We start from the raw sequence: 12,170 nt of genomic DNA, 5'->3' as shown, positions 1-12,170 counted from the left end.
GAAAGCATGTGTAAATTTACATTTCACAAGCAGCAAATGAGGGTTCTCTTAAATAAGCATTTTCATCTCTAATACCAGTAGGCTCTTTTGATATGTTAGGAATCCATAATTTTGTTCCTCACTTATATAATGGAAATGCAGCACTGAGTCTTGTGCATAGTAGGGCATAAAACATTTTTATTAGTTATCTGATGAATCAGAATATAAATGTCCCATTGAGTGGCCCAAAGGTACCACTTTCATTTCAGTTTGTTCCAAATTGTCAGAAGCAGTCACTACCAGATTCTGGAATACAAAAATATGTATTTCACTCAGAAGCTCCATTTTATAGAGAGAAGCAACAGTTGTTAGATGGAGGCATTATGATCCCTGACTGAAAAATACTACTGCACAAGGATCTAGAAAACCGAATTATCATTCTGATTCTGCCTCTAATTCTTTGTCTTTTAATATACAAATTACTGACCAATTCTATTCTGCAGTTTATGTATCTGTCAAATAGGGTTAGTGATTTTATTTCAATAGAGTGTCGTGAAGGTAAAATGAAATTACATAAGGGTAAGCCCTTTACAACACTTTTCAAGTGCTATAGAAATATAAAATATTCCTCTAGGAAGGGCCAGATAGGTGTAGAAAAAAGTGGGAGTTAGACTTTCAAGGCACACTTTTGACATCTATGCATCACTGTATGAGAGAGTACATGAATATGGAAGAGAGCAAAATTAGAAGTAGAGTCTTCTTCTCACTAAAATTAGCCTACTTGTAATAGAGGTTAATTAAGTCCTTCTCAACCAGGCAAGGGCACAATTTTAAAGGGAAATCACAAGTAAGTAAGCCCTGACTCCTGCGGGGAAGGGAGGAGGTCTTAGCACCATATCCCACTCTGGGCTCAGTAAGCTTCCTGGTAGACCATGTCTCCTACAGACCTAACCTGACCCTCCACCTGCTGTCTCAGGTCAAGAATTCATCCACTGTGATGCTTGGGTCACTGGAGTGACCCACAATGGAGACAAGCAAGACAATTAAAAAGCCATCAGGAAGTTTGTGTCCTTCTGCCAGCAAAAGGGGACCAGAGCATACACAATGTACAGCATATAGTTTTACTTCCTCTTTTGTAAACTGTTACACACAGTTGAAACCTTCAGCCATAGCTGGTAGGTATACAGCAGGTCAACCCCTAGGCCAAATCTGGCCTACCATCTGTTTTTGTAAATAAAGTTTTTTTTTAAATATTTATTTATTTTTGAGAGAGAGAGAGGAAAAAAAGACAGAGCATGTTCAGGGGAGGGGCAGAGAGAGAGGGACACACAGAATCTGAAGCAGGCTCCAGGTTCCAAGCTGTGAGCACAGAGCCCAACACAGGGCTTGAACCCATGAGCCATGAGATCATGACCTGAACCAAAGTCAGATGCTTAACCAACTGAGCCACCAGGTGCCCCTGTTTTTGTAAATAAAATTTGATTGGAATACAACCACTCCCATTTCTTTACATATTTTGTATGGCTGCTTTACCCTACAATGGCAGAGTTGAATAGCTGCAATAGAACTTATATTGCCTAAAAAGCTGAAAATATTTGCTATCTGGCCCGATGCAGAAGAAGTTTGCCTACCGTTGGTCTAGAGCAATGATATTCATCCTGTGTACTCCCACAAGCATTACTGATGCAAATTTGGTTTACTGAGATCTCTTTCTCCTTCTTTCATTTAATGAATCATTTGATACTTCAGCACCTAAAAATAATGAGGGAAAGAGTAGTTCAGATAGGAGAATGTAATGCTAACAGCATTATAGTTTATAATGTTTAAAAAACTTTATAGGAAGTACAGGGCAAAAAGAACATGTTAAATAACACCCCATGAGGATGAAATCATGGAAGTTAGAAAGTTCTACATGATCAATTATCCAGTTTTTTCAATAAGTAGTCATGGAAAAAAGAAGGTGGAGTAAGGCACCTATGGAGATTAAAAGACTTAAGGGACATTTCAACCTAATGCAGGTGTGGATCTTCTCATTTGAACAACCCTACTGAGCTAACTGGACATAATGGGAGAATTTGAACACTGACAGGGTCTTAGTGTTATGAAGGAATTATTTTTACTTTGTTAAATATGATAATGGTATTGTGACTGTTTGTTAAAAAACAAATCCTTGATGCCTAGGGTTTTCTTTTCCTTCTCTCAGACTTCTCCAGAAAAAAAAGTAGTAGGGAGTATAGAAGAAATAATATTCCTAAGAGGCTGATAAGTATTGAACCAGAGTGATGAGTACATAAAACTCATGCCTTTCTCTCAAACTTTGTATCTGTTTGAAAATTTTCATTATAGTGTTTTAAAAAAAAACATAAGCTTGAGTCATATTTTAATTTGAATCCTGTTTTTTCCAGCTATTTGTACATCTATGAAATGGACATTGTAAGTCAGATTGTTTTGTGGCATTGTGAGGATTATGAGAATTAAGTGAGATAGTAGAGTTTAGCACAGTGCCTAACATATAGGAAATAATCAATGCCTGGTAGCTATTATGTTGTATCTGCTATCAAATGGCAAAAATACAACCCCGTAGGAGCCTAGTTCACTGATGGTGTAATTAACTTAGGTGAACAACGGACCTAAAATCCATATTGTTGCTACAAAGGAATAAGGAGCCAGCATAGAGAATGTTCTCACAACATACACATATTTCCCTGACAGTCTGGAAACAATCATAACACCTGTAAGATGCATGGGGAAAGACCTGTGGTATTGAGTATCATGACTTTAATTTCAGATTGTCCTAACAATATGTTTATTCCTCAATGGTAATAATAAAAAAAAAAAACAGTTTTCTGTGAGATTGCTAACAAATGCCTGCAAACACACTTGAGCCCCACGTGCATGGGAAGTCCTGTGACTTTGTACAGTACTGACTGATTTTCCACTTTGCGTAACTATTGTTTTTCCTTGATATCTTGTGCTCATATGAACACAGAGATGGTGCTGAGCACCATACTCCTTTAACTGAGTCTGGCTGACTTAATCAGCCACTTAGTCAACCACACATTAGCCAGTATGTATCACACAAATTTGCAGGAAAACACATCGACTTAACGGTGCAAAATTTTAGAGCAAAACTAACAAACAAACCAAAAAACAAAACCAAAAAAGACCCCATCTCATCCATCAGTCACTGCAGCTAAGTGAAATAAACTTGAACCCACCTTCAGAATGTGGGTTCTACTACTTAAAATTCATCCCTTTTGGGGGGAGAGGGGAGTCTACTGAGTAAAATTACTGTCAGAGAGAAATGTTGGGAAGCATTCTGTTCACAATGGATGTTTAAAAAAGTAAATAAAAAAGTGAGGACCTGTTGGGGGGGAGTTGGGGAAGCAATGTTTCGGTTGAACTGAAGATACCAAACTGTCCTTTTTTTCTGTTCTTCTACAGAATGACATCACGCCTTTACACGTTGCATCAAAAAGAGGAAATGCCAATATGGTAAAACTCTTGCTTGATCGAGGAGCTAAAATCGATGCCAAAACAAGGGTAAGTGCAATTTGTGTGCATGCTTATACTTATTTTCAGGAATAGTAACCTTCCCCTGATACCTTCACACTGGTCCAACAGTGGCTTCACTTTTACTTCATTTGTTGTAGCCTCCAAGAAAGTGATTCTAAATGTATTTGTCCCAAAATGGAATGCTGATCGACATGTATAAATCTGTAACACGTTTATATGGCGTATGGTTTTAATTATAAAAACGAAGGCTTAAGGTCTAGAGTTTTAGTTGAGTTTGCATTTTTAAGAACGTAATCACTACCTGACCTGATAGGCTGGGCTGTTTGGTCAGTTTAATACTAAAACTGACAGTTATTCTATTTAAAAACAAATTGGTCTACTTTTGTACACTGCTGGTGCAAATGTAAAGTGGTACAGTTACTCTGGGAAACGGTAGGGAGGCTCCTCAAAATATGAAAACTAGAACTACCCTACCATCTGGCAATTCCACTACTGAGTATTTACCCCCAAGTATGGAAAACAGTATCTTGAAGCAATATTTGTCCATTCCTCTTCATCACGGCATTGTTCACAATAGTCAAGAGATGGAAGCCACACAAATGTCGATTGACAGATGATGGATGAACAAAATGTAATGTATATAGATGGTGGAATATTATTAAGCCTGAAACAGGAAGCAAATCCTATCATTCTACAACATGAATGAATCTTAAGGACATTATCCTGAGTGAAAGAGGACAGTCACAAAAGTATAATACTACATGATTCCATTTTTATGGAGTTTCTAGAGTAGTCAAAACCATAGAAGCAGAAGCAGAATGGTGTTTGCTTGGGCTTTGGGGGCAGAGAAATGGAGAGTGTTGTTTAGTAAGTTATAGAGGCTCAATTCTGCAAGATGAAAAATTTCTGGAAATGTTATACATAGCAATGTGAATACAGTTAACACTACTGAAATATATACTTAAAAATGGTTAAGGAAATAAATTTTGTGTGTTTTTTAGCACAATTTAGAAATCAAAAAAAAAATACAAAGCTGTCTGGGTAGGTGTTTGGCATGTTGCTTATTCGGTGCAATGCCTTTTGGGTAGAGGAAAGAATTGAGACTCAGAAGCAAGTTTGAATCCCAGATGCTGACCTTAGCCAGTTGACTTAGGTAGGCTGTTTAACCTTCTGCATGTAATTTCTCTTTCTGAAAATAAAGAAAATTAATGGCCACCTTGAAGGTTATTGTAGTGATCAAGCTAATGTTTGTAAACTGTGTTGCAAAAAGTAGACCAGAAAGAGGTCACAGCCATTGCTTATATAACTCACAGGTCCAGTTAGCATTAAACTTGTAATCAGGGGATTATTTTGTCCAACACTTCTTGTGTTTGTTCCAAGATGCGAGCAAGAGTGAGGCTAACAGAGAGGTGATTTCACTATACCCAGCCCCCTCTCTGAGGGTTTGGGGTGGTTTTCCCTATCTTGCCATTGTAGCCCCTGCAATCCCGTGCTTCCTCCTCACAAGAATCCTGATCTCCGTGTTTCCAAAACTGGCCTGGTAACCTGCATTCGATTCCTGTGGCTCCTTGATTTACTACTTCATTTATTGTTCACTGTGTGTGTTCCCTCAAGCAATAAATGATTACGGAGTGGGCCTACTGTGGGGCAGATACAGCAAGACTGCAGGACACTGTCCTTACCCTCATGAAGCTGACAGGCAGTCAACTACCTGTGCTCTGACCCGAGAACAGCCCAGCTGTAGTTAGTTAGCAGGACACCGGGGCTTCCTTTTCCTGATAACTACTGACCCTGAATATTTGTATGTACCTTAAAAGAAACCAGCTTTCTAGAGAGGAGGAGTGAAGAAAGATGAAGGTTGACCCCTAGAGGACTGTCTGACTGGGGAAGGAGATTGAATAGAGCTCCTAGTGAATTGACTTTGCATTCTGTAATAAGAAGCCATTACCAATATGCTAGAGCTGTCACTTTAAATGGCAGGGATCTTCCGCCAATATAGGCTATTTCAAGAGGTCATAAGGAATAAAACAGAATTGGTGCTGTGCCACTCGATTACAACGTAAAGCTTAAGGATCATTTGTGAGCAGGGAAGATTTTTAGGAAGAAAAATGAGGAATACTAGAGCCAAGCAGGAAAGAGGAGCTTGAAGAGATATACCTGGTTATCCAGCTGGGGTTTTAGTGAGTATGTGGATTAGAAATTACCTTATTTCTCCCTCTCTTGAAATAATCAATCACTGGCAAAATTCCTTTTCAGTTACTTTACCTCATTTATGCAAAAATTACCTGCTGTATTTGATACAATGGAAGGAGAAAGGGGCATATGGGGAACTCAGACCCCATGTTTATGAGGCAGATAGTGGCACCAGGGCAAAAACTTAAAAACTCTTCTGGATAAAAGTATTAGAGATATGAGGGCACCTGAGTGGCTCAGTCAGTTAAATGTCTGACTCTCAGCTCAGGTCAAGAACTCATGGTTTGTGAGATCGAGCCCTGTGTCAGGCTCTGCACTGACAGCAAGGAGCCTGCCTGGGATTCTCTCCCTCTTTCTCTGCCCCTCCCTTGCTCTTTCTCTCTCTCAAAGTAAATAAATAAACATTAAAAAAAATAGTATCAGAGATATGGAATAATGTAGTATGCAACTTTGCATACTGTGCAAATTCAGGGGGCAACCTGGTTTCTCTAACACATTGTCCCTGTTGTGAAAGCCTATCTTATTTTGAATAAGATGCAGACTCCTTTTTACCATCCATTCAGTTGTAACCGGGATTCAGTTTTCTCCTGTGTTCTGTGAATGGCGCGTGAATGTGAAGGAGACAGACACAGAGAACAGAGAAGCCTGTCCTACTTCTGTTGTTGGCCTACAAGGAGTGGGGTGAGGGTGGGATGGCATTTGGGCACAAACTGAATTCCTGGCAGACGATATCGAAGAAAGCATAGTACATACCCCAAATATGTAAACTATTTTGTGTTCTTCTCATCAAAGCCTCCCTTCTCTCTGGCTGAAATGACTGAGTAGTCATTGGGTGTGTGGGTGAAAGGGAGGAGGCCAGCTAAAATGTCAGAAAGCCCTGAGGCCAAGCCTAAAAACAGAAAACAGAATTGTTCATAAATGCAAGTTTTAACTACTCAATCTGGTAACTCTTGAGAGAATAAATATTGTTATCTACCCATCCACCTCCTACCAATTACTTAGGACTGTTGTGGCTACCTTGCTACATCAATAGTCAGTTTAGAGACAGGAGACATCTCAGGTGCCAGCACTCCAAGGGACCTCGTTGGCTTACTCTGTTCCCTGCATGTGCTGCTGACCTAATAAAGTACTCAGTTTAAAAGCAGACTCTTAGAGCCCTTTTATTCAAGCAAAGAAACTTGACTTATGGTCAGAGTAGGTTAGGAGGACTTGAGCAAGATTTTACCAGCCAGAAAAGCAAGATGAGAGTGATCAGTGATCTGATCTCTAGTCTTAAGTGTGACTTGCAAGTAAAATTGTGACCTTAGGCAAGTTCACCCTTCTGAGTCTTAGTTTCTGTCCCAGCATGGATGGAGAGTTGTTCCAGATGATTTTACAAGCTCTCCCATTTGGAAGGACACCACATATTGTAGCTTCACTGTAAAACTCAAGATGGTTATATAAGTCAGGTTGATGTTACCAAAATGGTAAAGTAGGGGAGCTCAGCCTCCAACTCCCAAAAAAGATCAACAAGAGTTTGGAAGCATCCACAAAGAAATGCAGTTCTGGGAGAGCTCAGGAGTGCTCTTAGGAATCTAAAGCAACTCAGTGTGGGGAAGGAAAAAAACCCATCTGAGAATAATTACAAAAGAAGGGAAGGAAGAGCAGCTTCATTTTGCCTGCATCATCCAATCTCCCAGGCTGGCACTGCTCACTGCCAACAGGGAACTCCTCAGCTTGGAAGAATTTCCCTTACCAGAAAAGGGAGAGTGAAGTGAGTGGCTGGCTTCCCTAGCTTTCAGGACATTGTATGAAGGACCCTCTTCAGTTTGCAAACCAGATTGCAAACTGGTGTAGCCGTTCTGGAAAACAGTATGGAGCTTCCTCAAAAAGTTAAAAATAGAACTACCCTGTGACCCAGCAACTGCACTACTAGATATTTATCCAAAGGATACAAAAATACTGATTCAAAGGGGCACATGCACTCTAATGTTTATAGCAGCATTATCAACAATAGCCAGAGTCACCTGGGTGGTTCAGTCTGTTGAGCATCCGACTCTTGATTTTGGTTCAGGTCATGATCTCACAATCATGGGATCGAGCCCCACATCACTCTCCACACTGAGCATGGAGCCTGCTTGATATTCTGTCTCTCCTTCTTTCTACACCCTTCCCTAACTCTTGCACATGCTCACTCGCTCACTCTCTGTCACACTCTCTCAAAATAAACTAAAAACAAAAAACCAACAATTGCCAAACTATGGAGAGAGCTCAAATGTCCATTGACAGGTGAATAGATAAAGAAGATATATATATGATATATATTATAATGGAATATTACTCAGCCATCAAAAAGAATGAAATCTTGCCATTTGTAACAATGTGGATGGAGCTAAAATGTATTATGCTTAGCAAAATAAGTCAGTCAGAGAAAGACATAGACCATATGATTTCACTCATAGGAATTTAAGAAACAAAACAGATGAACATAGGGGAAGGGGGGGAAGAGAGAGGGAAGCAAACCATAAGAGACTCTTAAACATAGAGAACAAACTGAGGGTTGCTGGTAGGGTGTTGGGTGGGGGATGGGCTAAAAGGGCAAGGGGAATTAAGGAAGACACTTGGTGTGATGAGCACTGGGTGTTTTATGTAAGTGACGAATCACTAAATTCTAGTCCTGATACCAATACTACACTATATGTTAACTAACTTGAATTTAAAGAACATCTTGGAAAGAAAAAAAAGGCTGAGATGAATAGAGATAGGAAGGAACAAAGAAGAGTAGATGCTACCAGTATCATCCATGCAGTGGGAATGACTGTGGTTCCCAGCCACCTGCTTTGCAGAAGACCTCAACAGCTTTCTTGCTATTAAAGTAACTAATGGCTGGAAGAGCCACTGTGGACTCCCTGAAGACTTCATTGGGTTTGGCCCTGCAATATTCACATTCACAGACTCCAGCCTCCTGAGTCCCTCCCTGCTCCCTACCTACACCTCCACCCCCCCAAACCTCCAGACCCTGCTGCTAGAGCCAAGGGTCCACACCAGCAGCCAGCCCAGCCCTCTGTGTCTGCACAAGTGTAAGAAGCCAGCCTAGACCCTGTGCTGCCCCCACGACTGTCTACGCACTTGGGGCTAGCCCTTCCAGCTGTGCATTTGCACACCACTGGCCAGACCCTCTACTGCTACCCACACACCTATGGCAGATCCTGTGGCATGGAAGGGCACACCCACAAGCCAGGGCCTTCATAGCAGTCCATGGGTCTGAATCTGGCTCTGTCACCAGTCACTGGCCTTCACTCCTTAGCACATGTCAGGTAACCTTCTAGCTGTGCACCTGTATGCCCCAACCAGACCATCCTTACCGGCCTTCCAAGGCTTGGCACACACCCCCAGGAGACTGCAGCCACAGGAGTACACATGAAGAGCAGAGCCCCCACAGCCATTTGAAGGCCAGATCTGGTCCTGTCTCATGTCACTGACCTGCACCACTGGGCTCACCTGAAGCTGGTCTTTCAAGCTGTGTTCCGGCACGCCCCTCGCCTGACTCCCAACACCAGCCTCCGCTGCTGTGTGCCCACGGTGAGGCCCCACAGCCGCAGCAATACACACAGACAGCCATGGCGCCCACAGCTGCCTGTACACCTGCAGCTGGCCCACACCTTTACAACTGGCTCTGACCCCCACCGCTATGTGTATGTGTGAGACCGGCCCCCACCACTATGTAGGGGACCACCCTACAGCTGTGTACATACCACCAGCTCCAGCCACCACCACCACCTGCCCACGTCACCAGCCACTGGCCCTGGAGGTGCTGCTGAGGACTCGGACCACCTCCCACAGTGCTCACCAAGAACTACACGGTTGCCAATGCCGTGAACCCGAGTGACCTGAGCAGATAAGACATCATATACCTCTTGGACCCAAACCACCACACACCCCTGTATTTGGCCCTCTGTACCACTAGACCTGGGGTTACAGCACATTCCAGCGTGCCCCTGTGCACAAGTGAAAGTCTTTGCATATTGAAGTCAACCCATAAAGTATGGAAGAAGTGAGTGGTTATTTAAATGTGCAGACTTTAAATATGCATGACTATAGGGATCTTGAAGAATCAGAGAAACCACCAAGGGAGCATAGTGAGCTTCCAGTAATTGATCTCAAAGAACTGGAGATACCAGTGACCTAAAAACATCACACCCGGGGCACCTGGGTGACTCGGTCGATTAAGCCTAATAAAGGATTCAAAATAATTGTTCTAAAGATGCTCCGAGAGCTGCAAGAAAACATAGAAAAACAATTTAACAAATTAGGGGGAAAATATAAAAACAAAATGAAAAGTTCAGCAAAGAGATAGAAAATATAAAAAGAGAACCAAGCACAAATTTGGAGCTAAAGAAGACAGTGATGGAAATGAAGAACTCAATAGACAGCTTCAACAGCAGACCCGGCCAAGCAGAAGCAAGAACACTTGAAATTATCTAGTCAGAGGAGCAAAAGAGAAAGGATGAAAAATTCATGAAGAAGACCTGCAGGACTAAAGGGGCATCGTTAAGTGAAAACAGTCCATCCATCATTGAGTCCCAGAAAGAGAAGAGAAACTTACTGAGGACCTAGAAGTGACACCACCCCCAAATCTGAAGAGTTGTAAGGGTCAGTAGGGGGAAGAAACTAAACAAAGAACCAGGTGCCCCTAGAGAATAGAAACTGAAGTCTTTAAAAAAAATATATTAAAAAGAACCCACTGGTTTTATGAAAAGACAATCCCCAGTTCTACTGAGTATTCAATAAAGCTTTAATACAGCATTTAAACTGCATTTGCAATATGTGAACTATTATTCAGCCATAAACATAAAAGCAAATCCTGCCACTTGCAACAACATGAATAGACTTTGAGGCCATTATCCAAGGTGAAATAAGTCAGACAGAGAAAGACAAATACCACATGTCATAACTCAGATGTAGAATCTAAAAACATCACACCTGGGGCACCTGGGTGGCTCAGTCGGTTAAGATCCAACTTCGGCATAGGTCATGATCTTCGTGCTTCACAAGTTCAAGCCCTGCCTTGGGCACTCTGCTGTCAGCGTGAGGCCCGCTTCAGATCCTCTGTCCCCCTCTCTCTCTGGCCCTTCCCCACTTGTGCACACGTGCTCTCTCTCTCTCAAAAATGAATAAACATTTAAAAAATAATAAATAAAATACAATAATAAAACATCACACTCATAGAAACAGAAAGGTGGTTGACAGAGGCTGAGAGGTAGAGGAAATGGGGAGATTTAGTCAGAGAGTACAGACTACCAGTTATAAGATGAATACGTTCAGGTATCTAAAGTTTACTTGGTGGGGGCACCTGGGTGGCTCAGTTGGTTAAGCTTCTGACTTTGGCTCAGGTCATGATCTCACAGTTTGTGAGTTTAGGCCTCACATCAGGCTCTGTGCTGACAGCTCAGAGCCTGGAGCCTGCTTCGGATTCTGCATCTCCCTCTCTCTGCCCCTCTCTGGCTTGCACTCTGTCTCTCTCACTCTCAAAAATAAATAAACATTAGAAAAAATTGTTTAAAAATAAATTACTTGTTGACTATAGCTAACAATTCTGTATTGTATATTCAAAAGTTGCTATGAAAGTAGACCTTTAATATTTTGACCATGACATCTGCAAAATTCATGTGAGGTGAAGAATGTGTTAATTAACGTTATTGTGGTACATATTTCACAATATATATGTATACCAGATCATCACATGGTATAACCTAAATTTCTACAATGTTCCATGTCAATTTTACCTCAGCCAAGTTAGGGCTCAGGGGGCAAGAGGCAGAAGCCTCTTGAATGGTGTTCTGAAAAGTGTTTAGCTAGGATCTGATGAAACACAAAGCCTGTGGTCCTTTTTCTATCTAGTTCATTTCAAGAAAGGTTGTCCTATTTTCCCAGTCCTGTGATGCTATCTAATATCAACTGGCTTGTTGTATATTCTCCTGCAGAATAGACAAGAGTAAGTATGTAGAGTTATCTCTGTGATAATGGTGGCAAATGTGCTGAGATATAAACATATATCAAGGCAGATTCTTCAGTCTGGTCTATATGTAGATCCTAATTTTAAAATGAGTTTTGAAATTTGCTCACTTTTTTCCAACAAAATTTTAATGACTTTATTTATAGACTAAAATGTTTTGTAAGAATGGCTATTTGTGGTAGCCTGATGGGTTTTTTGGTTTGGTTTTTTTCCCCCCATTTAGCTCTCGATCTCAGCAAAGCAAAGCATGTGTACTTCTTGAAGGAAGATACTTTGCAATGGATGGTCTCTTGTCATTTTCCTTTTCCTTTGCATCAGTTCACAGCCAAATCAAAAGCTCAATATGGACCCTAATCAGAACCATTTTAAGACTTTGTGGCATCTTCTGAGTTCTCTCTTTTCACTGGCTCTTCTCTACCCAATAATAAAGGCAGCTGTGCTTGTATTTAGTGCTTCAGAGAAGATGGAAGGGTTCCAGGTAGAGTCA

The 12,170-nt window shown here is 41.3% G+C and overlaps 1 protein-coding gene across 32 annotated transcripts in view; it reads left to right on the top strand.

Moving 5' to 3' along the window:
• Window positions 1-12,170, top strand: part of ANK3 (ankyrin 3) — a 682,576-nt gene that overhangs the window by 489,193 nt on the left and 181,213 nt on the right. For all 32 annotated transcript variants that reach the window (XM_045040024.1, XM_045040003.1, XM_045040008.1 and 29 more), the window contains one exon: window positions 3,424-3,522. In XM_045040024.1, the coding sequence (XP_044895959.1) occupies window positions 3,424-3,522 (99 nt within the window). The remainder of the gene's footprint in view (window positions 1-3,423; window positions 3,523-12,170) is intronic.

Source organism: Felis catus, chromosome D2 (assembly GCF_018350175.1).
Source record: "Felis catus isolate Fca126 chromosome D2, F.catus_Fca126_mat1.0, whole genome shotgun sequence".
NCBI classification, from domain to species: domain Eukaryota; kingdom Metazoa; phylum Chordata; class Mammalia; order Carnivora; family Felidae; genus Felis; species Felis catus.
The sequence above is the reverse complement of the archived record's forward strand: the minus strand, read 5'-3'. Positions and strand labels throughout refer to the sequence as shown.